A 26752-nucleotide genomic window follows, 5' to 3' on the forward strand; every position below is an offset into this window, starting at 1 on the left:
ATTGTGTTGCACTTTCTCCAAATTTTACTACAGCTCAGAACAATTGGCAAACATTTACAGACAAGTTGGCATTTTCTGAACAAACTGTGGGCAACTGCTGCAATCTACTAGAGAGCAAAGCAATCACAAGCATGGTTTTTGTACAGCACGCTGTTTTCACCTGGTCACAGCCCGCAACCACATGTATCAACTGGTCAGGGAATACACAGCCGCCAAATTTTCTAGGCTATAGCTTTCTAGGCAAGCTATGTCTATAAATTGTATGGGTGAATTCCATTGTACAAACATATTAATAAGTATCAACTAGCCGACTAATAAGACACTAGAGGTGCAGTTTGTCTTAATAAAATTGACCTTTCAAAGAACATGAGCACTTTAGCTGTCGCCATCCGTTCTCCCATTGACTTACATGGCAACAGAAGTCTTTGCGATTGTGACCACAGCTATAGAAAACATGTTGACTCACAGACTCCAGAGGCCATTGGATGAACAACAGTTTTTAAACATCTTTCATCCCTAAGGTTAAATTCACCATTATGATTTACAAATACTTCAGAGCAGCGATCCCCAACCCCCCGGGCCATGGACTGGTACCGGTCCGTGAGTCGTTTGGTATCGGGCGGCGAGTGTTGAGGTTCAGGTGTGAAATTTATGGTTTTTATGGTTTTTATTCCTTTTTATTGTTAATATTTATTGTTTTTATTATTACCTCAGTTTCCGTGTGTTATGGATAATTTTTTATTTTGGTGCCGGTACTGGTTTTATTTTGTTGTATTTATCCGCGACACCTTAAAGGCCGGTCCGTAAAAATAAACCGATCCGTGCTGCAAAAAAGGTTGTTTTTTTTTTTTAAAACATGCTTTTTTCATTGAGACATCGGTGAACTGATCCTAAAAATGTCTTGAGATTAGATCTTTCATAGCGCATGGATATTTTTCTGCGGGTATGAAACTTTTGTCAATGGATTATGAAAAAAAATCAAGTTTGTTGGATGAATGTAGAATAGGGCTCAAATGCAAAATAAGACAAGACAAAGAAAGTGAATTTAACTGGGTTTTTTTACAGTACAAATTTATACAAGTATGTCAACCTGTTGTAAATTTAGCAGCACCAAGTCAAATATCTGCTACAAAAGAAAAATTTACATAGCTGAAAATACTACAAAAACCGATCATGCTGGAGAACTGAATCTCTGCTCTCCACAAAATATTCTCATCAAAAAGAAGATTAAATAATAAACCCCTTGTTAACCATTTTCACAATGTGAGACGAGAATAATTTTAAATAAAGAACGTGTTTCTTTTGACAAAACTTATCAGAACGTTTTCTTTATAATTGATAAATTCCCACAGAAAACTTGAAGGTAAAAATGGTCCGTTCAAAAATAACACTGGTCATTCCTGCAAAGGATGTCCTCTCTCCACGGCGGCCTGTTTTCTCCATGCTTACCTCCATGGTTTCGGTTTGAGCTGCTGAACAATCCGGACTTCAAACCGTCAAGCCTTCCTCCTCTGTCTCACATTAACGCAGCACGTCCGGCTGATGCGTCAGTAAGATGAGCTGTGATTGACTGCCGTCTTTGAAATTTTATGACCCGACTGGGATGTAGAGGGAGTGGTTGAGTCAAAGGTGGAAGTTTCAGGCTGCCGGATGACGTCGTCTAGCTCACTGATGAATTGTTTGAGGTCCTCTAGGCAACGTTCACGGATCTCCCCGAGGTTTTCACGGAGAGGAACCTGCAGCTGCTTCTCCAAGTTGGGATCTTTAGCCACCAGCATCTTCACCACCATTCCGAACGTCTCGCAGTCCTGACGATACACCTGGTCGAGTGAAAAAAGATGAAATAAAATAAAATAATACTGAGACGAACAAGAGGAAAACTTTACCTTCAAAAACCACTGAGCAGACATTTCCACCCTTTTTCAGTTTAGATTTAGCTATGTTAAGTGTTACCAGGCACAGCTTTGAGAGAAAAGCTCTTAATTGAGGGGATGGGGAGTTGTTTCCTTCCTGCTCTACCTGTCGCCTAGGTGTAAATACTCCAGCGTCACTGTGCCTAAGCTGATCACTCTGGTGCTAACACACCTCATACAGCGCCAAAAGATTAACACTCTTCCTCTCAAGTTTAATAGGGGCACTTGATATGGGACAGGGTAGCCGAAAGACGCAGTAAAAACTGCACTTCAGTGGTAGCTCGGAGGCTTGTAACAGGTGTTAGAGGGACAAAGAGGAGGTGCTGGAATCTAGTTTGGGAGCCGCCACTTCACACTGAGCCTATAATGTCTCAAAACAATGGAGGGAGCTTGTGCTTCCACACAGAGTGGTTTGATTTGCAAAATACCAAAACAGAGATTTGCTTTTAAGTCATGATCCTTTAAATGAGCTGAGAATGAAGGGGAAAATATCATTCCGCTCAACTGAAGATAATATTTATGGGCCCATTTCACATTTTGTAAGGGAGGGAAAATATTCAGGAACACAAGGGCAGCTTTTATTTCTTATTTTCTTGAGTTTTTGGACGTATATACATTTGAGACGTAAGATGCATTTTAAAAATCACACACAAATACCCTTTCTAAATAAACACTTTGTCTATACTTTTGCCAAAATAACTACAACCTCTGACAAACTCGATGTGGCTCTCTAATCTCTACCACACTATTTCATGACGGTCGAAAGCTTAAACTTCGACAGCTACCTACAGCCTTTGATCTTAAGTGGGCCAATTACACATTTAATCCCTAACATAAGAAAAAGAAGTGCTATCTCAACATCATGACTTGCATGATAAATATTTTACTTATTTACCCCGGTGTAGTATGAATGACCATGGGGGAGGTCTTTATCAGCAGCCAAATCTTTAAAACCTATGAAAATACATTTAAAAAATACATTTAAAAGTCTAATACCTTGGCAATTTTGGCTATCTATGGGCCAGATTGGAGTCTTGCTCAGCTGGTTCTGTCCCCTAGGCCCTATCTTTGACACCCCTGGTTAAAAACACAGGGGGAGAGAGCTGATTCAACAGTTTGTTGGGGTAGGTTGAAATGTAACGACCACATAAACTTTGCTAGATGTTATGTGGTGTATGTGACATTAAGTATAACTATAGGAGGGAAGAAAAAAAACAACAACCAAGACAATCTGTTCAAGTGAAATAATTGTTAGGTTCCTATTTCTTTCCATCTCCTTGGTTTATTTGATTTTGTTGTTTTTCCAGACTCAAAATGATATGTTGGTCTATTTTTTGCCAGTATACTCAAATACTTTTTTACATATATATTTGTATGTAACTCTCTTCCATGCCTAACTACAGATACAGCTGCCTAGTATATCAAGCTTCAACTGTATGTGCCAGTCTCATACAAGGAGATGTCCAGTGACAAGGGTTACGAGTGGACATGTGTGTTTATACATATGCCCACACGCCTGTGTGTGTAAAATTAGGCTAGGGAGGAAGGGAGAGTTTCATTCACCAGATACCAACGGTGGCTTCTGTGCTGCGGGGCTTTCTAACTCGCTGGCTTATTTATAGATTTTTCACCAGAACAGAAAGTGTGCTTGGAGAAAAGCTCACAAATAGAGATCGCCTGTCAAACACAGTTATTCTCCAACAGATGGCAACTTTCCAAAGTATGCATTAAACTAGGACACTGTGAGTGCACTATCTATCATTATCAGTAATTTTTAAGAAAGAAAACCGGAGCCAAACCAGTTTGCCTGTTTTTATTTTTGTACTTTTCCACCAAGTTTGATTTCACTATGAGAGTTTTTGCAAACCCTTGCTGACAATGCTTTGAGCACAAATGGGAGGAAAAATGAAACATTTCTATTTTTGCGTAGGAGCCATCCACAGTGAACAGTCAGCAGAAGACAAATAACGGAGGTGTAATACACTGCTCAAATAAAAAAAAATTAAAGGAGCACTTTTTAATCAGTATAGCATCAAGTCACTTAGACTTCTGGGATATTGATCTGGTCAGTTAAGTAGCAGAGGGGGCTCTTAATCATTGTCAGCTACTTTGGTGTTAATGAAATTAACCAGCAGTGCACTAGAGGGGTAAAAAATGATACAACCACCAAAAGACGAATGGTTTTAAACGTGGAGAGTAAAACCAAGCATGAGGTGAGGGGATACCTGCACTTACAGTGGTTGCAGGTATTACCAACTCCTCCAGGATGACAGGTTTGCTGTGTCTCCCAACACAGACTCAAGAGCAGATATACACAAGACTGTTACAGATAACTTAAAAATGGTAAATGGTCTGTATTTGTATAGCGCTTTACTAGTCCCTAAGGACCCCAAAGCGCTTTACACATTCGGTCATCCACCCATTCACACACTGGTGATGGCAAGCTACATGTAGCCACAGCCACCCTGGGGCACACTGACAGAGGCATAAATTTGCATTTACTCAATAAATCTTTTCCTATTGAAGGTGTGCTAGCTGAAAGACGTCAGCTTGGTTGCAGCTTGTTTTAACATTTCCTTGAATAGTAAAACACAGCCTACAGGACATGCTTGTTACACCTGATCTAAAATGCGATTTAGTAATGATGTAAACTAGGAAAAAACTAAATTACTTTCACTTAAATTAGATTATCTTAATTTCACATTGACTACGGGAGCAGTGCCAACTCAAACACACAGATTACCTGTAATAACAAACCAATACCTGTAATTAGAAAAGAACAGTGGTTAACTTTGATTTTACTTGGCTCTAAAAACTGTTGTGTTTTCAGGCTGACATAATTACTCATTTTTAATTGGACAGCATTGGGAAATCATATTTCCTACCAACCCCATTCAGATATTTCTAAAGCTTTATACACAAACCTACTGAGGGATTTACAGTACAAACAGCTTATGCAACCTTATCCAGGTCTCTTGTTTACAAAAGCAGCTGATGGGAAATGTTCAATAAATCATTTTACAGGAGATTTGTGGGGAACACTACAAAACAAATTCAAAAACACAGTCTCCTCTGGGCATTTCTATACATTCCTCACGCACAATAAACAATTGAGCAGAAGATGTTACACAACTGATAGCCCAAGCAGTCTGTATAGAGAGGAGACCTGCGACAGCCACCATCCCCAGCACAATGAATGTAGTTACAGAGCAATGGCCTTTTTGGTTTTTCATCATCTGATAACAGAGTGGACCTATCAAACGTTTGAAGGAAGGATCCAATCAGTGAGTGGTCTACACCTTCTGTGAATACAGAGCGAGCTGTTTCTAAACAATGTGCTGACAAAGTTCTTCCTGCAATCCGTCCCGTTATCCAACCAGGAAGGAAAGGAGCACGTCTCGACTTTGGGTGGGGTTGTTTGAGAAAAAGAGCATCTTGCTCGCTGTTCACCCCTGCAGGACAAATCCTTTTTACAAATCTCGCCCCTGAGCGTGCTGGGCTTTAGAAATGAGAGAATCGGAACAAATTTTAAACATTAGAGTTGGCACCTCAGTCCAGCTCTGTCATCTTTGCACGTAAAAAGCCCTCAAGAGGCTGGAAGTGTCTGGCTTTCTGTCAAATACATTTAGATCCCTCAACAAATGAAATAAAACTCCCTTTGTACGGCAATCTGGGCCTACGAGGAACAAAACATAATACCCTTGACTGCCTCTCATGCCTTGTCACTCACTATAACCGGTTAGTCTGTCCTGTGGCCAAAGTCAACTCTGACAACCAGAAAGGGGGTTCAGACTATAAGTCAAGAAGACCAACTTCACTTAGCCACGCAAACAAAGTTTAGATTATGACCTGGATAGCTTCTGAGGGGCTTCTGGATTCTGTGCATTTGTGGCTGTGTGTACAGAAGAGATGGCTAGACCAGATTGGGTGCAGAAAGCCAAACATCTGGCTGACACTTGTCAAATGGCTTAACACGAGTGCCCACACCAACAGGAATACTGCTGCTAATTTAAAGAGCACATGAGAAAGTGACTTTGTTATTTCAGAGCCAAAAAAAGAAAGAAAGAACAGCTTAAGTATGTTTAGCTGTGGGTCAGAGCAAAATGGGGCGTTAAAACTGGTCACCAGACAAGTGCTTATACAGCTTCCAGTGACTGCTCGATTTGTCTGCCACCTCAGAGAGTAAAAGACCATCATGTGAAAGCAATTCTCTGCGATGCTTTAAAAATACAGCCTTTTCTATTTCAGTCCATGATCCTTCTTTTATGTGAGAAGAAAAAAATCTTGATTCAATTACTCATCTTCTGACCTCAGCTCTGGGATAAACAGTTTAGTCTCTCATGGAAGAGGAGAAGAGCTGCCAAATCGCAAACGACCTACACATACGGACGATCTGAAGATCACAAAAGCCAGAGAAAGGCACAGGGAAAACAAAAAGCTGCAGCTGTCAATAGAAACTGATGGTTATCTAAGAATCGCAAATCCTGAAAGGAAATACTGAAACCTCATATCCCTGTGAAAACGCAATACTTTATCCCCTCTTCGTTTTCATTTCAAACTGTTTATTATACATGTATACCTAGATTTGAATCACCACATTAGAAGATAGCAGAGAATTATGAGTAATACTGATGATGGCAGTAAAGTACCTACAGATTGCTGACACGGGTCTTTGTAATCATTCTAAAATAACTTTCCATAATACCTGGAAACATGAAATAATGCTCACATAGCTCAGACGTTATAAAGTTTGCTGTAAAAAAATGAGAGAAGACACAGACAGGCTATAAAACAGGCGTGAAGCTGCAGCGTCAGCAGTAATGCTGTTACAGCCTATAGGCTCTGTGCTGCAGCTCAATGTGAGGGCGCAGTCTGTGCTCCAGGGCAGAGCTAGCTCAGGTTTAATGGTCTCAGTTAAACCACCAGCAGTGCTCACTGGTGCAGGAATGGCCTTCATTAGGTAACAGAGCAGAGCTGGAACCTCGAGCCTGGGGTGTTTTTAAGCTCTGTTAAGCGGTCGACCTCTCGGTTTATTTTATGCACGGCTCTTTACAGCGAATAAGCCGTTCTTAGCTGCTTCCTTCATTTACGTGTCCCCTGTACCCTGTATATCATTCTAATGTTTCTAAACCCCGGTGTGCAGACCGCTTCATGCGCGAGCATTTGCAAAGATGAGTCAGACGCCGAGGGGGCCATGCTTGAGCCGTGTGCGATATTAAGCAGATATTTTGTATAATGAGCGGTTTATGCAGTCAGTGAGTCAGGATGGAAGATTAAGAGAAGCTACCAGGAAAATGCTGGCAACTACAGACACCGGCCTCCCGTTTTTTAAATAATTAACCGTTTCTCTAAATGTGGCTGCAACAGTGAAGTTTTTTAGGGGGTAGCAGTAGGTACTCAGCATTGTGACTGGAAGACAGCAAAGTTAATTTCCTGCCTGTTACGAACATAATAGGTGGCTGTTTCAGTAGTGCCTATCCAGTAAAGCATGCCACATGTGAGTCAGAGAACCCAAGGCCACCATATGCATGGGAATGTGGTGCCAAGAGTACTGAATGTGGTCTGCATTGCCAAAGTTGACATTTATAGAAAAGTCTGACAAATTCGTAGTTTTTAATGAGAGGGTTTGGGCATACAGTGATTTTTCCTTCCCAAAAAGAACAACTGAGAACAGAACACCTTCAAATTTGTTTAAACATCCTTGGAATACATTGTGATTACCAATTTAAAATCCTGTATAGGATATAAATCCAAATCTGACTTTTATTCTTTGCTAGAAGCACAAGAAAACTGTAAATAGCCTGCACTTATCCACAGGTTTCTACAAAGTACTTTACAATGTGTTTCACATTCACTCATTAACACACACACTATAACTGCTGGTAGAGCTGCCATGCAAGGTTCTTGCCTGCCATCAAGAGCAAATTACTTGTCTTGACCAAGGAAAATACGCAGGAGTTTTAGAATGAGGCCTGTGATTAGTGGACAACATGCTGTATCACCCCAATCAGAGAACTTGTGGAAAGGTGGGTCAGAAAAACGCAATGATGTGAAAATTTGAAGTATTAGAAAAAAGTACCTTTTCTATCTCCTGGGCTTTGGCTGCGATGGCAAGGGCTCGTCGCTCGTGGAAATTGTCTGTAGATTTTTGGCTCTCTTCCACGACGGGAGCTACCAGTGGCTCTTCTTTTTCTCCTTCTGGAGGGGGGTTTTCCTCCTAAAGGAAAACAACAGGAAGGTGTGAGCTGCAGGGATATTTAAGGAAAACTAAGAAAGCAGCAGAATGGTTATTCCTAACAGAACCACTGCCATGAAACATTTATGCCAAGAAATCATAAAACCATTCAATATTTTAAAAAGCATACTACTACTCTACTACAGCAATCAAACAACATTGAATTGTAAAGGATGTACAGTCAATGCTGTGCTACGACATGACCTACTGACTCTTTAACTTTGAAGGAGACGTGGTTGATGAGGCATACAGTAAAGCTGAAAAGCCAGAGTGGACTCAGTGGAAAAAACAACAACACATACACAGAATTTGCAGTATAGAAATCTATACCTGAGGCACGAAATATAGCTAGAGCCTATATTTTAAAATGTTTGTTACAGATCAAAACTTAGCTTAATATTAATGTTGCTTTTCTACCCAAGCAGTAACCCTGCAGTTTAGTAGAACTAATCTATAACACGGAAAACCATAAAACTCACATTTTAGCTGTGTTAAGACAGAATCTTCAGAGCAAAGAAATCACAGCCAGACAAGCCATGATTAAGCATCTAATGGGCAAATTGGAAGCCAAGGCATCCATAAATACTACCGAGAAAGCCACAAGAGAGATCTAAGGGAAGAAATGAGGCCGACTTGGATGGGTGGTCAATTTCTTTTGCTCATTTCCTGATACTATTAAAGTTTGAAGGCCAAGGAGCAGAACTGCCCAACCATGACTAAAGTCCACTCATACATTAAGGGAAACAGGCCATGGCAACTAAGTCATACCTCATCCATAGACGACTAGAAAGAAATTACAGGAGATGGTACATCACAAAGCCGAGTGCGGTCTAAAATAATAATAATAAAAAAAGCACAGTGCAAAGCATCATCCAATTATTCCTCCTTCCAATACTCTCCCTGAAGCTATGCTTGGGAGAAGTCCCGTGTATATGCTTGGACTTGTATGAAAGATCGCATCTACTGCACCTCAGCAGAAAAATATCCCTTGTCTGAGTCTCTTTATTTCAACTCGCAAAGCATAGCCTAACTTGGAAATCGTGCTCTGCTCTCAAGATAAGGCTCAAAATAGATCTTCTGTTAACTGTAATAAATCAAAACATTATTGTTTCAGCAGAATGGGTAAACTCTGACAAAGAAGTGGAACTGAATTTTGTTCTTGGCTGTAAAATGGAGAAACAGCACTGGACTTAATATTGTTCTATGTAATAGTTTGGACATCATCACGCTGATGTAACAGCTTAGTTCTTCAAAATGCTTACAGTTTGAGCAAGCATCACAAAGTTCCTCAGGATCTCGCTCTTTGCAGTCTATTCAGCACGTGACTTTTTTAAAAAAACTTAGCAAACTTTAGAGGCCAAAATTCAAGAGCTATGACATTTCTGATCACTGCAGCACGCTCATCTGCTGGCTCATACTCTGATCATCCAGTCATCCTAAGTCTCTCATAGCTATATTCAGTTGTTTGTTAGGTTAAAGTAGTGGAGTGGCCAACCCAATGACACTGCCATTCCTGAATGCATGCTGCTAGAATTCCTAAAAATATCATAGTGACTGAATGCCACTCTACAACAGTGCTTTGAGCATTTGTATTACTTTTTCCTGCTTCCTTCAGCAGATCTGTGCCCTTTACTGGTAAACCATTACACTCTATCTAGCAGGAATTTGTTGTGTTGAGATGAAACCTGCCGATGACCTCCCTGCCCACCCTGCCTTGAAGCCAGAGCCGGTGGTGGTCTTTAGGTCCCGTCTTTGGTGTCTCCTGTCTGGGATGGCTCCAGAAAGCCTATGTGTTTGTTGAATCCCCACAGCAGGCAGTGACCAGGACCATTAGTGCAAAGCTTTACTGGGGGCACAGCACAGGCCTTTCATCTTGGCCAAGGTTATGGGTTTGTGCCCCGAGAACACACAACAATGCACCACAGGCTAGATCAAACACAGCAGCAGAAGCACCAGTGTGCATGTATGTGTGTGTGGAGGGGTGGGGCGCTGAGTAACTTTCATCACAGCAGTTGATTTGGTGGTGGTAGGTGGTTCTGACAAAAATGATCATTAGAAGGAGAAGAAAGAACTTTGTTTATATGCTGCATCTTGTAATTTCTCGTGTATAAACCCGAGGGTGACTGTCTGGTTATTTGTTACTCAGCTCACGTGACGACATTGCCTCCACTGGGAATTTGTACGAAAAATCGAGCCCTCCTTGCCTGTAATGGTTGGCTTTGCCATCTGAATCAAGTGTGTCCAGCACTTGAAATGGCACTTAAATGTCAAGGTGAATTTATGTCTAAATTCTTCACATGTACAAGCCATAAACGCTTGTCAGCAATAAAGTTTAAGTTTGTCATTTTCAAAGCAGTGAACTTGATAAAAATAATTTTTTTTCAGAGTGAGCAATCACTAAATATTTATCACAGAAAGTAAATGCATCATTTGTGTACATTGTGCACGGCCCCTTTTTGATGTGTGAAGGCAGGAAAGCAACAATGTAGAGTCACAGCAGGATGAGATCCGCTGCAATACAGACTCTTAACATTCTGAAACATAACAAAACATAAAAGAAATCATCTTTCTTCCAAACAGCTGAACTCTGTGCGCCCTTTTGTAAAAACTACTTACATGTTTCTTAAGCTGCACATAAAAGGTAGATGAACCCAGAGCTGCTGAGGGGTTAACAGATCACTTCAGATACACTATTGTTGGTGTGAGGAGAGGAACAAAACGGTGAGCAATTTAGTCCACCATACTTGGGGAAAAATAAGTGGACGAATATGAGCTGGATAACTGAAGGTTAACGGTATTAACATTTGCCAAGCTCTTTATTTTGACTTTTTTAGTCCTAATAACTTTTTAAAGCTGTGTTTGTGTGTGTAGAAAACGGGAACATTAGGCTAATAACATACATTAGTCAACTGAATGGTTGTAGCGTGTCTAGACAGTAAAACTGTGGAACTTTTAACTGTGCTGACTGAATAATAAATAGGGCAGTGATAAAAGCTTCGTGCACTGCACAGGTCCTTGATCGTTTAATTATTTCCTGTTTCATGTTAGGGAAAAGATTATTGTTGTTAAAAGGTTTTCAGAGCAGAGCTTGCTGAGGTGTCAAATATCTGATATGGATATATATCACTTAACCCAATTACTTTATTTTGTGTATATTTAAGGGCCATGACTAAAACTGTGATATTTTAAAAAAGAAATGTTTCTATTTTACAAAAAAACAACAACAACTTGATTATGGGATCATTTTGACATCCAGATAAACAGTTGCTGGCATACATGCATACAGAGACTCCATTTAGAAGAGGTAATGTCATTACATTGGTACAAAGTATTTTTAACCCTCACACAACCAGCTATAATAGCAAAACCTTTTTAAGTTGCCAGAGCATGCAAACACACACAAGGTGTTGACCTGAATCTTGATAAATACCGATTCCCTGTGAGCCCGATGCCCCATATTAATTTGTCACAATCACGAGACCCATTCCCTGCGTCATCAAAAGGAAACTGAGGGCCTGCCAAACGCAGTTAGACGTGCTCTTTAAAAGTAAAAGTAAACTATTGTTCGTTATAAACGTGTAAATACATCCCAGAGTTACACAGGCACTTCTTATGACTCTGTGGTTACGATCTTGTGATAAAGTTGTGACCCGGGCTACTGATTTCTCCTCTACACTTCTGGGTGGTCACAGCCACATGTACTGCGCCTAATCACAACTGATTGTATTTACACTCCTCTGCATAGTTGGAGATGGATGACATCAGCAAAACACAACATTATCAGCAAAACAATCAAGAAATATCCACATTTGACACAAAAAGTTGTTTTTTTTTGTTGACACCTGAGCCCTTTCCCCCGTATCATTACAAATTCTTGTAACTGAAGTCCGCTTACAACAAAGTTAAACAAAGTGGAGGCCCGATGGCTTTTATGCCCTGCATGAGGACCACTTTAAAACCCATTAACATACTTTGATGGGACTCAACACTTATTAGGAGGATGGAATTTAAGGACTTCCAGATGTATCCTGCTGTACAGTGACATAGGCAGACACCATGGTATGCAAACAAAATAAAGCACAGAACATCTGAGACTCCACTGCTGTACTTACAATATTTTTAAAAAAACAACACAATTTAGAAAAACCCTTTAATGTTTTTGATCCTTCATGAAAACCTCAAGAAAAACAGTACCTTGACAGATGTTGCACTCTGTGGGGATCCCTCTCTTGACAGGCCAGGAATTTTGTCTATAGAAATTGAAAAGTAACAAAAAAAAACAGTAAGACTGAAGTTAGAGTAAAAAAAGATATTTGGAATAACAAAATAAGAAATGAGAAAAAGGTGAAACGACGAGGGAAGCAGAAATTCAACTGAAAGAAGACAAGCAAGTCGGTCTGGAAAGTAAGTATGGGGGTGCTTATGGATATCGCAGCCTTGTAAATGTGTTGGAAGTCTGGTTCCAGGATCCAGTGAGGTACCTATACTAGAAGGCCTGGAACAATCAAGAAACACAACGGTGCTTTGAATCTCATTGGCTGAATGCACGGCTCCTCTCCAGTCACTGGAGGAGGAGTTTCTTCCTCTACTGACTTTCCTTCTATAAGAAAAACACTACGCTGTCCAAAGCCTTGTAATCAACTCTACTAACAAACTTCAAGCACCTAGAAATGAAACAAAAAACACTCCGGAGTGGCAGCTTTGGCTTCAGGAATATCCATCAGACATCCTATACCCTCTCCCCTCTACTTGCGCACACGACCTGGTGGCATCTTTATGAGGCCTGACAAAGTGGCAGACAGAACGGAGAGCAAAGCTGGCTGCTGGAGACATTAGAAACCCTCTCTGTCTCTCTCAAGTTACGCAGACTGTGAATAGATTAGGTTTGACAACTGTAACTTTTCAATATATCTGAAACAAATCCTCTGCATGTCATCTCATCTTACTTTTTAATTCATTACCACTGAACAAACAAAGGAATGCATGGCTATACATTTTGAAATATAATCCAGGAGAAGTGGCTAATTTGTCTATTAACTCATCAAACAAGACGTAGTCTATCCAGTCTTAGACAGCTATACTGAACTGTACTTACCGAACATCCTGCTCTGAGAATAAGTCTCTTCATACCCTGTTGGAAGACCAAACTGTAAGGTCACCGGCCAAGTACATCACAATTGGTGGGGTTTTCTTATCTAAAAGCAACCTATGGAGCATACGACTACTCTAATGCTTCCCTAAAAATATTTACTCTTAAAACCCGTTCAAATCATGCATTCAGATGGCAACATTTTGCCATGTTAGCCATGAAAACTGCTAAGCACTCACTTCGTGAGTGAAAAAGCGCCAATCAAATGGAAATTTAAAAGAAAAATGACCGGCGTTGAAGATGGCAGTGGACCTCAAAAGAAACAAAACCAACCTCCCCCCAAAAGAAAAACAAACACTGGTGGAAACAGGGGAATTTGAGGGATTAGAGACAAGAATGAATAAAGAACATGCACCGCACACGGAGATACTTTAGCACTTGTGCATTTTACAGTACAGTTATTTAATAATTTTTGGTGGTCTTACAGGAAATCTATTATGTGGACTTGGTTTTCCATAACATTCCAAGTGAGAGGGTGGGACTGAAAAAACAAAGAGCAATCCATGATGCTCTTACATTATTCAGCCACTTTCTAGATAAGCTGTAAAATTCACTGTTCCCACACAGTCATCTTATCAAATGTATTTCCAGACAAGATGTATTTGTAGTCATTAAAGTGTAATATAACACTAAATAATATATCTGTGATGAAAATGTGTTCAATCAGAACACCTCTGACATTTTAAATCATTTTTAACATTACTTTATAAAAGTGCAGGAACCATGAAAAGTGCTAATGTACCTCGGGTAGTGGAAATGGCATTTACCACAATACAGCAGTCTGTACTAAACTCTAATTCAGAAACTACTTTCATGATATAACTTACAAAAGACCTGGGTGAAAAAAAATGTCTGTGTCAAAAAGTTTCCTTTGTAAAATACTTTTTCTTTTGAGAGGCGGGTCGACTCTCAAGTCACTGAAATTTAAAAAGCCTGAAGTCTTCTGTTCCTGCATCCTTCTCAAGACAGAACACAAAATGACAAGGATGCAAGAAAGGAACAACAACCCAGCTTACTGTCACCCAAGTCTAAGCTTATTTACATAGCTGAATGTACAGACCCAAAGTGTCATGTCCACTCTGTTGAGGAAAGAGTGCCCCCCAGAGGTGCTCAGAAACACCCGTGTGACCCTCTGGACCATCCACACCTGAAAAGCCGGTCAGCCAGGTTAACAGCCATGGACAGACAGTGAATAACAGTAAAATAAGAAATGAAGGATGGAAGAAAAAATATATATAATCCATTTCAGAACAATGCACATTTTAGGAGCTGAACTTAAAACATGACCTTGAATCAGGGCCTACAGGCATACACAGATTACCTTATTTACTTTTGTGCTCTGGATAGTTAGTATAAAATTTAGCTTTCCAAATGAACGATGTTTACTCAGAGGCTGTGTCTCCTCTTCCTGAGTTAAGGCAACAAATGGCTTATGAGTAGAACTTGTCAGTGGAAGCAGTGACTACACTTTCCACTCCATTTTAGCAGTGCTGTTACATAATTTGTTCCATCAGCTGGATTGTTAAGACCAGAACTAATTACCTTTATACTTTAGTATTTATTAATGCTGTGCCACTTTATTGAATTTATATTGTATTAATCTGTGTTACCGACTTATTAAGTTAATTCCACATGTTATGGTGATTTGCTTTGGAGTTTTAAACTCTTATCAATATTGTGATGCCAGTAAAAGCACTGCATACTGCATCAGGGGGCGGGAATCTAAGATTTCTACATACTCTTGCCTTGCTGTGAGGGGAAAGGAAGGCTCTTGGCTCTGTCCGGTGAGTATCCTCTGCTGCTGACGCTGGAGCCAGAGCGGCTGTGCGGGGAGCGGGCCACCTCTCGCCGCACGGGAGAACGATCTCTGAGGGGAGGAAACGGGGCTGCCTTTCTCCTGTAGTGGTCTCTGTCCTCCCTGGGGAAAACAGGGGAAATGTGAGCCCTGCCAAAATCTGAAAGGTCCAAACATTGATAGCTTTTTCTTTTTCTTTTTTGTGAATTATCTGAGGTTAAAGTTATTCCTGATTGCAATCTAATAGCAGCAATTTACATCGGCCCAATGACGGGTCCACCTCTCTCACTCATTTATGTACCAACACAGAACAATGCTGCCACCTAGCACTGTAAGGTCATTCTGCTGTGTGCAACAAATTCCTGTTTTATGTTTTATTTATGCTACCCATATCCGTTTGCAGAGTTATTTGTGGAGAGGCTTTTTAAAACCATAATTTCCCCAAAAGACCGCAAAAACTGCCCTTTTGACTTGAACACTATTGTTCCCTTTAATATTTTAAAACGTGCATCCCAAACATTTTCATTCAAAGATCACAGTAGCTGTTGTTGCTAATCAAACACTCCCTCTCTGGCTGTAACTTCACCTATCTGCAACGAAACAGCTGCACAGTCAGACGATGGTGGCACCTCAGGCAGGATGTAACCACCCATTAAGGTTAGTAATGTTTGACGCTTCAAAGTGAGTTTTATAATAATAATAATAATAATAATGGATACTTTATTGATCCCCATGGGGAAATTACTTGTTTTTCTCTGCATTTGACCCATTCACTCAGTGAAGCAGTGGGCAGCCCACTAAGCAGGCGCCCGGGGAGCAGTGTGTAGGGACGGTACCTTGCTCAGGGGTACCTCAGGGTAGCCGTTAAGTGGATTCGAACCGCCGACCACTTTACCTACTGAGCTATCCCTGCCCCATGGGGGCACCATGAGCATCTTGCTGTTCTGAAACCAGATATAATGAGACGGGGGTGGACCTGACCCAGAAAGTGAGGGACAGTGCACCTTGCTTTAACTTCCTTTTTTTTTATCCTAATGAGGACCATCATTTACAGTATGAGCATTAATTAAGACAATAGAGTCAACAGGAAAGTGGCTGAGGTCACAAAGCAAGAAAAACAAGGGCTGTGTGTGTGTTATATTTAGTGCTTAACAAATTAATTAAACAATCACTCAATATAAGGTTTATGCCACAGCTGCCCTAAAATGTGGTAAGTAACAAAATCATTTTTACGTTCTATAATAGATAATCAAACGCTATGTGCAAGCTCTTTAATCAAAATTATATTTTTAATGCTAAAATATAATTGTTGTTATGTATTCATTTTCTAACTTACATAGTAAACCCACATTATTTTTTTTTACTTTTTTAAAAAAACAAGATGCCTAGTTAGTTACTTGCATTCCTGAACATTAAAGTTTAAGTGTTTAAATGTTATGCCTGGTTTCCTAAAGAAGTCCAGTGTGTTAAAACTTGGGTATAAACAAGTGTGAATTTAGTTTAATACCCCAAATGATGTAGGAATTTTCAGTTTTAAACAAGTTGACTGATATCTAAAATACAACTGTGCTTTTTTTGTTTTTATGACAGGTGCTTTAACCTCCTAGGACCTGGCGTCCACATATGTGGACATCACATTTTTGGGTTGTCTAGACCAAAATACCCGTGGCAAACGCTGATTAGTTTTGCTCTACAGGGCCTGATATATACTTACGAGGACATTATACTGCCACAGTTCTATCAAAATTTAAAACGAATGTCCTCATATGCGGACCTCATTTTCCTCAGACACAAAAATCAGGTAAAAATAAAAATAAAAAAATCTGGTAATTATTTGTTTTTACATTCATCAGGTCCCAATTAGCCCAAATAGCAAAGAGAAATTAAAAATGCATGAAAGAGTTCGGGTCTTACGAGGTTAAAAATGTAGGTGCTATATATAATAAATTAAGACATTTCTTTATTGGCTTGACATGGTCTGCCATACAAAGTCATTAACAGGAATTCACTCTTACCCTCTGTCCAGGTTTAGTATGGCCTGTACTAGTGTGTCTTCCCCACTCTCTGGGAGCGCTCTGGGTGCTGGATAGATGCCTTGGCCTCTAACGCTATGAGGAGGTGGTGCACGGGCACTGAGGGGATTAACAAAAAATAAAAGAGACGCACACACAAGTTAGTGTTTGCAGATAAGCACACAGTGTAGTACATTGTGTTTATTTAGATTTCTTTGGGGAAATTTTGTAGAGTCTACAACACAACCTATGTAAGTGGCCGACGGTGTTGCTGGCATCTATGCTTGTGTGCTGAACATTATGTGATAGTGTGTTGTCTCTGTGTTTTATATGTGGTGTCAACCATGAAAAAAAACAAATAAAATGGTAGGACTTTTTCCCCTCCTGGTTCTTCAGTCTTTGTTGTGGTCAGTTTTATTTTTCAGTGGAGCAAACATGTTTGTCCCTCAAGATTTTCCACTTCTTTGAACATTCCTCATCTCCATCCTGCAATCTCTCTTCAGAAATGTACTGACATTTGTGAGTACTTAATTGACGCTATAATTGCTATTACCTATAATGAGGTGATGATTGTTACTCTCTCTGATATATTCAATTAAAAAAGCTGCAGCAAAACAGTAGCTGGAGATGTATAGGAGAAATCAATGGTATTGAGCAGATCAACCCCAATGTGTACATTTCTAGGGAGGTGCATGTCAGGCTACGGTTCAGAAGGGTGTATGACACAGTTACGGCGTAGCCACAAAGTGAATTTCTCACTGAAGCACAAATCTTCAAAAAGGAATTCACATCTGCTAAGTGACCACATGAGACAGAGCTCTTTCAACAGCCACAAATCCAAGCCTTACTTCAAACAGGTTGACTGGACACATGCTTTCTGGCTAAAGATAAAGGGCAGCATTTTTCTTAGTATCAGTTGTGTAACGAACTATTAAGGAGATATATTGTGTATCTAAAACATGACAGGAAACAGAATTAACATCCAAATGGTCTAAGGCTACACTAGAAGGAGTATTAAGGGTGGCTTTAGTCCAGGAGATAGAGCAGGTTGGAAGCCTGGTGGTTTGGTCTCTGTCTGCCCCAGTCTGCATGCCAAATATCCTTGGGCAAGATACTAACCCCAAGTTGCTCACTGATGCACTGATCCGAGTATGAATGTGTGTGAATGTTAGATAGAACACAGTTTACCTCAGACAAAAATGCTTGCATGACTGGGTATGAATGGATGAATGAGACATGTTATATAAAGCGCTTTGCGTGCTCATCCTGTGCAATACAGGATATTTGCTTTGCAATAACAAAACCCTAAAATGGGAAAAAACATGTTTTGTGCTTTTGTCAAGAATTTTAGACAACTTAAACAACCATGCATCCGACGCAGCTATGAAAACAAAATCACTCTCAATCTTCCCCTCTTCTCTCTCTGCCTGCCTAGATTGGTCTATCCAGTGAGTACACTTTATACCCAAGTACTGTTCATAAATTTTGCTACTGTACAAACAGCGCATTTTCAAAATGCACCCATGTGTGACGACATAATACCTACAGGTCTCTTACCACATCTCAGTGTCAGGGAGGATTAAACTAATTAAAGCTAATCCTTCAACTTTTCACAAAGTGAACAAATTGTAACATAGACATGCAAGTTACCTCCGCTCTTTGTTGTTAAAGTCATAACACTGCAGACTCATCAGTTAGGTAACATGAACTGCATATATATTTTTTATTTTGGCAATAGCAAAGGAGCACAGATATAACTGGCAAACCTTATTGTCGTTTTTAATAATGAAACATGCACAATGCAAATGCAACATTGAGGGTTTTACTAAACTTTAGCGCACTAATTGTACCCCGATATTAAAATATTCTTAATAATGTTCAAATAGGCTACCTAGTACTATTTAATGTGCTATTATCACACATCAGCATTACACACAGGTAAAATTAATTTTGACTCATATTTGTTAATGTTATTTACAGCTAATTTGTGCTGCCTTTGTCTATTAACAGACAAAAATCATACTGAATTGAACCAGTATTTTGAGAGAATATTGTAAACTTGTCACCTAAATGTCTGCAAACCTAGTGTTTAGCCTAAATATAGACACTGTTTAGCCAACATTGCTAGACCAACAGTTGTGTAAACTAAGAGTCTGGAGAGCTCAGCAGAGACCACAAGAAAAGTAAATGAAGTAAGACAGGCCAATATGGGTCAGAAACAGACCACGACTCGTGATTGCTGGTATGTACACAAACATTACAAACACACCCCCCCAAGTCCAACCAGAGAAACTAAACACAAATGACTTCCTTATAACATCAAGTGAATAGAACAAGACTGTCCCCTGCTGTCCAAAATGAAAACATTTTAATAAGCAACAGTCTAAATCCACCATCTGGCCGGGGCCTTTCTGTGTGGAATTTGCATGTTCTCCCTGTGTTTGTGTGTGGGAGGAAGCCGGGTACTCTGGCTTCCTTCCACAGTCCAAGAACACATTAGTGGGGCTACGTTAACTGGTGTCTCTAAATTGCCCATAGCTGTGAATGTGAGTGCGAATGGTTGTCTGTCTCTCTCTGTGTTAGCACTGTGTCAGATTGGCGACCTGTCCAGGGTGTATCCTGTCTCTCGCCCTATGTTAACTGAGATATTCTCCAGCCCCACTGCGACCCTGATAAGATTAAGCAGAAGAAGATGGATGGAATACTGTATGCATACAGAATGTGGCTGATAAGGCTAATATTAAAACAAATCCTAAGACAAACAGTTTACCCAAACTCCAAAGGCCGCGCTGTGTGGGAGTCATCCCTGGGTACTCTGTAAGGATAGTCCTCCTACACGACAAAGAAAATGTGAAGAAAAAAAATCATTCTTATTCGCCACTTCTATATTATTTGTTATCTCTTAAGACAGAAAAAACTCAGTATCTGGTTAAAAATAGTGTAAAATGACAAAAAGCATTGTATTTAATTTTGCATACATAACCCACTGATAAGTGACAAATGACAAACTAGCTGAAATGACGGATAGATACATTTACAATTTTAGAACTCAAATGTAAACACAAACTCTAAAGAGTAATATAGGGGGGAAAAGCAGAAAAATTAAAGAGCACAATCCCTATAAAGGGAATTTAAAAGTCTAAGAAGAAGAGTTCAATAGATGCCTATAGTACATATACGTTTCAAATTATCTTAAATTATATTGTTAACTACTTTGTCCTTGGATTGGCTCCTTAAACTTACAATATTATGGGAAATATCTAAACTGTAGAGACTTTGAAAAAGGTTGCTTGCTTTTGACTGAAAATATGTAGTTCACCTATTTGATTACAATATACCAAAAAAAACCCTCTTACCCTCCTTGAAGGTGGAATGGCTCTGCGTTCAGCAGGGAAATGAGGGCCATCTCCATGGTAACCCCTCTGATCTTCATGGTAACCCCGGGGTCCGCCTCCATTTGGGTAAAAGCGGGGACCTCCTTCATAATCATAGCCACCACGGCTGTAGTCATCTTCTGGCCTCCCAAAGGGGCCTCGTCGCTCAACCCCTCCAGCCGCCCGTGGGTATGGACCCTATATACACACACACACACACACACACACACACACACACACACACACACACACACACACATACCTTTTTAAAAAATTATATATGTTTTTTTTTTTATTCTTGCTCAGATTTTGTGAAAGAAAAGTCTGAGCCAGAGCTTATGGCAACTCGAAAATAAATCTTTAAAAAGATTCCTGGTGTTATTTTATTATTCACTCTCCATCCACAAAAAAATAAAAATAAAAATAATTAAAATTAAAAATCAGCAATTGTCAAGGGATAAATAAAGAAAAGTAATAAGGCATAATTTGCATGTGGGAATTATTAAATGGGATGCAGTGATAAAGAGGAGCTCACCGGCCTGTCTGTTAAAAAGCGCTCATCATACACCTCCCGTATACTCCTTTCTCGCCTGTAAGTCACTGAAACGGGCAAAGAGTGAAACATACTGTTATCACTAGCACTGTCTCTGTTCAAGTGTGGTCGGACTAGCTTCTTCGAGCTGCAATATTAATATAGTATTAAATAGAACTTTTTCTCAGAAGCCATCTGACATGAAATTGAGGGCCAACACAGATGACATTGTTCTATTTAGATGCCTTGAATCTTGTGGTTTCCTAATGTTTCATCTGAAACTGTCTGAAGTGAAGCACCTTTTTAGCCTCACACATGTGCAGGCTTCAACACAAAAGCAGCTTTTGCAAAAAGAACTTGTCTAATACATAAAAGTTTTGAATATTGGTAGAGGTTCTACATATGCACAGATTGCACAGGAGCTGCTGATCCAGTTCTACACTGCGGTCATTGAGTCTGTCCTGTGCTCCTCCATCACAGTCTGGTATGGTGCAGCCACTAAACAGGACAGGACTGTACGGGCATAAGAAAGGGTCATTGGCGCCCCCCTGCCCTCCATCCAGGATCTGTACCTCTCAAGAACCAGGAAACGTGCAGGGAAAATCATCACAGACCCCTCACACCCTGGAGACAGACTTTTTGATCTGCTGCCCTCGGGCAGACGGTACAGAAGCCTCCAGACCAGGACCACCCGACATAGGAACAGTTTCTTTCCCCTCGCCATCTCCCTTCTAAACAGTTGACCTGTCACACTGCTCCCACTGCCAGACTGCAACTGCACCTTATGTACATTCTGTAGTATTCATTCCACTTCATTTCTGTATTCTATGTATATAAGTTTAGATTGGTTATTTATAGTTGGTTTACACAGCTTTGTGTATGTACTTGTATGCATGTGTAATGTATATATAGACACGTGTGTGTGTGTGTGTGTGTGTGTGTGTGTTTATGTGTGCGTGTGATTTACATTGCAGTGCTTGAGAGCCTCCATCTACCAGAACCAAATTCCTTGTATGTGTCTGCACATATACTTGGCCAATAAACACAATTCTGATATGATTCTGATATGATCTCCCTAAACTAGTATCACATCAGTGTTCTCTAGTATGTTAGTGTTTAGTGTCTATTGTTTGTTAATAACTTACTTTTTTGTTTGTTTTATTTATTAAAAAAAATTTTTTTTTTGCTTTTTGGGCTTCTCGAAACGCAAGATCTTCAAAACAATCTGTAAAGAAAGTTCATATAAAGTGTTAAGACTTCAGAGCAGACATCAGCAGAAAACATCAAAGACAAGACAGGGCACGGTGTGAAATGCAAGTGAGGAGGCTGAGATTACTTTGTGCAGGTTGTATGACCTAACGTGGAGGTGAAAAAGAGAGTGCATGCAGGTTGGAGTGGGTGGAGTTGAATGTCAGGGGTGATTTGGATAGAAGAACAGCAGCAAGAGTGAAAAGAGATGGTCGTGAGAACTGATGTCATGTGTGGTTTGGAGATGGGGGCATTGACAAAAAGACAAGAGACTGAGCTGAAGGTGACAGAGTTGAAAGTGTTAGGATCTTCATTGGGAGTAACCAGGATGGACAGGATTAGAAATGAGTACATCAGAGGGATAGCTCTCAAAGTTAGAGGCAAGGCAGAGATTTTTGGACATGTACAGAGGAAGGATAGTGGATATATTGGACAAAGGATGTGGAAAATGGAGCTGCTAGGTGGGAGTAAAAGAAGAAGACCACAGAGAAGATTCATGAATGTAGTTGAGGAGGACGTGGAGGAAGAATGCTAATGATAAAGTAAGATGAAGGCAGATGATTCACTGTGGAGACCCCCAAAGGGAGCAGCCAAAAGAAGAAGACTGACCTAACGTGACATGTTAAAGTACATTTGATCCACAGTAACTTAGTCAATATAGCCATCAGCTTGATGGCAACTAAACACTATCATTAATAAATCATCACTACTCTTTGTGGTAAATTTACAACTGATTGCGATGTAAACCAGGCTGCTATCACGGCTAACTAGCTAGCTTCAATGCATGCACCAAACACCAGCACGCTTGTGTAGTAAGTTAATATATCGTTAAGGCCACCAACAAAATCCTTTGATATGTACGTCAGATTGCGGCTTCATCTACATAAACTATAGAGGTAAATAATTTAACTGAAAAATAACAAACCGAGCTTACTTTCCTCTGTCGCCCAGTTAGCTTAGCTTCTCCCGGTAGTTACGGTCGTTATTTACGTTGTTCACGTCATCAACGTGCGACGCACAATATACGGCGTTTTTTCCCGTTTGCTGAACAACTGCTCCGTGTAAATAAAATTACACACCATATTTTTTAACAGCTTTGGCATTATTCTAACGGACGGTGTGGTGTTGGTAAGAACTACTGTGAAGGTAGGCAATTGCTCGAATTAACGTTAAATTGAATAATGCTGTGTTTATAGTGGATGTATTAAGCTGAACTGCTGGTTGTGTGCTTTATGACCATCATGTGTCTTTCAGAGTGTTTTATTTGAGTCCAGTATGAGCGGGGGTTTGGCACCAAGCAAAAGTACCGTCTATGTGTCGAACCTGCCATTCTCTCTCACCAACAATGACCTACACAAGGTAAGTTTGTCCCTGTAACTCTTAAGTGTTTGTCCTGTGCCACCACCACAAACTTGAAATTAAAAAAATAAGAGCAAATGTTGTAAAGATTTTCAGCTTTCATTCAAGGGATTGGACAATGGATTGCATTTATATAGCGCTTTTCGGGGGCCCTCAAAACGCTTTACAATTCCACTATTCATTCACTTTCACATTCACGCACTGGTGGAGGCAAGCTACAGTTGTAGCCACAGCTGCCCTGGTGCAGACTGACAGAACGAGACAAAGGTGTCTAGGAACTGCAGCTATTTTATGCTCCTGTTTCTGGGGCTCTGGATCTTCAAGAGTTGTTGAACAGAAGGTTAAGAAGAGAGGTGACCATCAGTGAGCAGCAATATGGCTTCATGCCAAGAAAAAACCCAAAAAACGCGGCGGATTCTTTGACAGTATTTTTTTTAGAAGTACAGAGAAAGTCAGAAGGAGTTGCATAGTGGTTTTGAAGAAAGCATGTGATATGAACTGTGATACTGCATGAGGAAGTCACGAGGGGCAGAGTAGGATGAGTGCTTGGTTGCAGGACATGCATAAGGACAGAGACAGCGGTGAGGTATGTGGTAGGGATTACATTAGGGCTCGCCAGACAGATGAGGTCAGGCAGGAGTCTTTGTGGGTTATGATATTTGCAGAGGACATTGTGATCTGTAGTGAGAGTAGGGAGCAGATGGAAGAAAACCTGGATGGAACAGGAATGAAAGTCTTTCAGTAAAAGCAAGACAGAATACGTGTGAAGGGAGACAGGCCTAGCAGTGAAGGTGCAGGATAGAGGTAGTAAATGTGAATGATTTAAATACCCGAGGTCAACCAGAGAAGATTCATCAAAATTGTGAAAAAGATTATGCAGAGCAGGATGCTAGTGATAGGGTGAGATGGAACCAAATAATCCACTGTGGCAACCTCATAAAGGGAGCAGTCAAGAGAACAAGAAGATACATAAACGCTTCACTTTATTAATATACGAAATAGTTTTCAAGCAATGACTGCCTGACATTTAAAGTCATGGACATCACCAAAAATTGGGTTTCCTATTTTGTGATGCTTTGCCATGCATTTTCTTTTTGCCTGCTTAGATCACCATGGGAACTAAATTAAACACATGGTCGTGTGTGAGCGTGGTCTAGAGTATGTTATTTTCTGACTTTAGTTTTAAAATGGGCTGTATGTGGTATATTTTTATTAATACTTTTGATTTTTTTAGTTTTCTACAAGTATGATATAGAGTCTAAGGAATTTGTTTTATACATTAATGATCTGATATTTTTAATTACCAAGAATATTTCACTTTGATCTGGCCACAAAGAAAAGTGACTTCCACATCCCCATCATTAAGCTGTAGGACAGTGTCAGTTGATCAAGTTTAAAGTTTCAGAGCTCGAACGTGCAGCTTTTACATTAGAAATAAACAGCAGCACTGAGAGTGCACATGGTGGTAGAACCAATATATTAATGTATGAGATTAAGATAAATGATCTTCTGTAGCATTTGCTCTCGACTTATTTGCACACAGCTGATGCCTTTTTCTAGTTTTATTCTTTAAATTTCTTTATAGAAGTTTCTCACGTGTTCCTCAGATAATGTCTATAAATGAAGCATTTGGAATTAACTGAAGATGAGCCACATGATATATCAACTCTCCTTTTATGTAAGCACATAAAAAGCCTGAAGCAGAAAGCCTGACTTAACAGAGAAAGTTAATAACCACAGTTGTGACACCTGTGATCTCTGACTGGGATTTTAGGTTTTGTCAAGAGGCTTAAGCAAAGAAAGCTTGGCTTTCAGTTTAACTTCCTTCGTGGCACACCCCACCTCTGTCTTCGGTCATATGTTCGAGGGTTTTTCTATTTGGGTTTGTTGCCAGCAAAGTACATGCTCAGGTGAGATTAATTGATTGGCTCAGGCAGATCATTCGGCCTTCAAAAATTCCTGGATTGCATGCACATTATATTTTGGGTTACATTTCAGATTTAGTGCAAAGTGCCATCCTCAAATTCGGCATGGGCTTGAGGATGTCACTTTGTCAAGTTTATCTCTGTACTCTTCAGAATTCATCCAGGTCTTTCTATCTTCTGTCACCCATTGCTACTGGAAGCCATGCATACTCAGCCATCACCCATGTTTTACAGCGTGCTGTGAATTCCGAGCTTTAGTTTGGGAACATCTTCATTAGATTCTCTAGTGAATCCTACACTTGGATATTCTATCAAAAGTAGTTCAAGATAGTGGTGGACAGTGATGAACAGTGGTGAACCAGTGACGGGGTCATGGGTGGCCAAGGCTCACTGATGGACGTGAAAAGTGAAGCCTGATCTGTGTGGTCTGACCTAACAGATGAGCTGCTGTAGCTCAAACTGCCAAAACAGTTCATGCTGGTTCTGAATTGTGTCAGAATACACAGAGCATCACACGTTGTTGCCTATGGGGCTGCACAGCCCCAGACCAGTCAGGGTGTCCAGGCTGACCTGTTTATCACAGAAAGCGCCAACAATGGCGATGTGAGCATCAGAACTGGACCATGGAGCAATGGAAGAAGATGGTCTGGTCTGTGTTTGTTACCAGGGAAACACCTGGCATCAGGATGCACTATGAAAAGAAGCCAAGCTGACAGAGATTTCTGCTGGGACCTCTTGGGTCTTACCATCCATGTGGATGTTCCTTTGACACCTACCTAAGCATTGTTGCAGATCATGTGCACCCTTTCATGGAAATTGTATTCCTTCATAGCTGTGGCCTCTTTCAGCAGGATAATGCGCTCTGCCATAAAGCAAAAATGGTTAAGAAATGCTTTGAGGAGTTGGCCTCCAAATTCCACAGATCTCAATGTAATCAAGTGTCAAGTGGGATCTGCTGGACAAACAAATCTGATCCATGGAAGCTCCACCTCGCAACTTACAGGACTTAAAGGTTCTGTTGCTAACATCTTGGTGCTAGATACTACAGCACGCCTTCAGGGATCTAGTGGAGTTCATGGCTTGATAGGTCACCATGGTTGTTTTGGCAAAAAAGGAGGACCAGGCAATATTAGGGAGGCAAACATAATGCTATGTCTGATGTGTAGATGTGTTAAACAGGTATTACTTTATCATAGAAATGGTCATATGA

The 26752-nt window shown here is 40.3% G+C and overlaps 2 protein-coding genes across 8 annotated transcripts in view; one reads left to right on the forward strand and one right to left on the reverse strand.

Annotated features, from left to right (window-relative positions):
• Positions 1 to 1040: 1040 nt before the first annotated feature.
• Positions 1041 to 23282, reverse strand: pphln1 (periphilin 1). Of its 7 annotated transcripts, XM_085387414.1 has the most exons (12): positions 23193 to 23260; positions 22156 to 22235; positions 21014 to 21078; positions 20461 to 20676; positions 19875 to 19936; positions 17108 to 17224; positions 15037 to 15215; positions 14358 to 14444; positions 13244 to 13279; positions 12343 to 12398; positions 7993 to 8130; positions 1041 to 1820 (listed from the first exon to the last, which is right to left on the reverse strand). In XM_085387414.1, coding segments are annotated over exons 2-12 (1230 nt in total). In that variant the 5' UTR covers positions 22157 to 22235; positions 23193 to 23260; the 3' UTR covers positions 1041 to 1547. The 7 variants fall into 7 exon arrangements, with proteins under 7 accessions (XP_085243540.1, XP_085243541.1, XP_085243539.1 ...); XM_085387415.1 differs by lacking the exon at positions 22156 to 22235 and having other exon boundaries at positions 15043 to 15215; positions 23193 to 23282; XM_085387413.1 differs by lacking the exon at positions 22156 to 22235 and having other exon boundaries at positions 23193 to 23282.
• The window catches only part of zcrb1 (zinc finger CCHC-type and RNA binding motif 1), a 5058-nt gene continuing 1574 nt past the window's right edge, over positions 23269 to 26752 (forward strand). Inside the window, exons 1-2 of the mRNA XM_085387421.1 lie at positions 23269 to 23404; positions 23513 to 23617. Of these exons, the coding sequence (XP_085243547.1) occupies positions 23534 to 23617 (84 nt within the window). The 5' untranslated portion in view covers positions 23269 to 23404; positions 23513 to 23533. The remainder of the gene's footprint in view (positions 23405 to 23512; positions 23618 to 26752) is intronic.

This window comes from Rhamphochromis longiceps, linkage group LG17, assembly GCF_057381845.1.
Source record: "Rhamphochromis longiceps isolate RC_006_pf linkage group LG17, R_longiceps_female_GT1.1, whole genome shotgun sequence".
NCBI lineage: Eukaryota > Metazoa > Chordata > Actinopteri > Cichliformes > Cichlidae > Rhamphochromis > Rhamphochromis longiceps.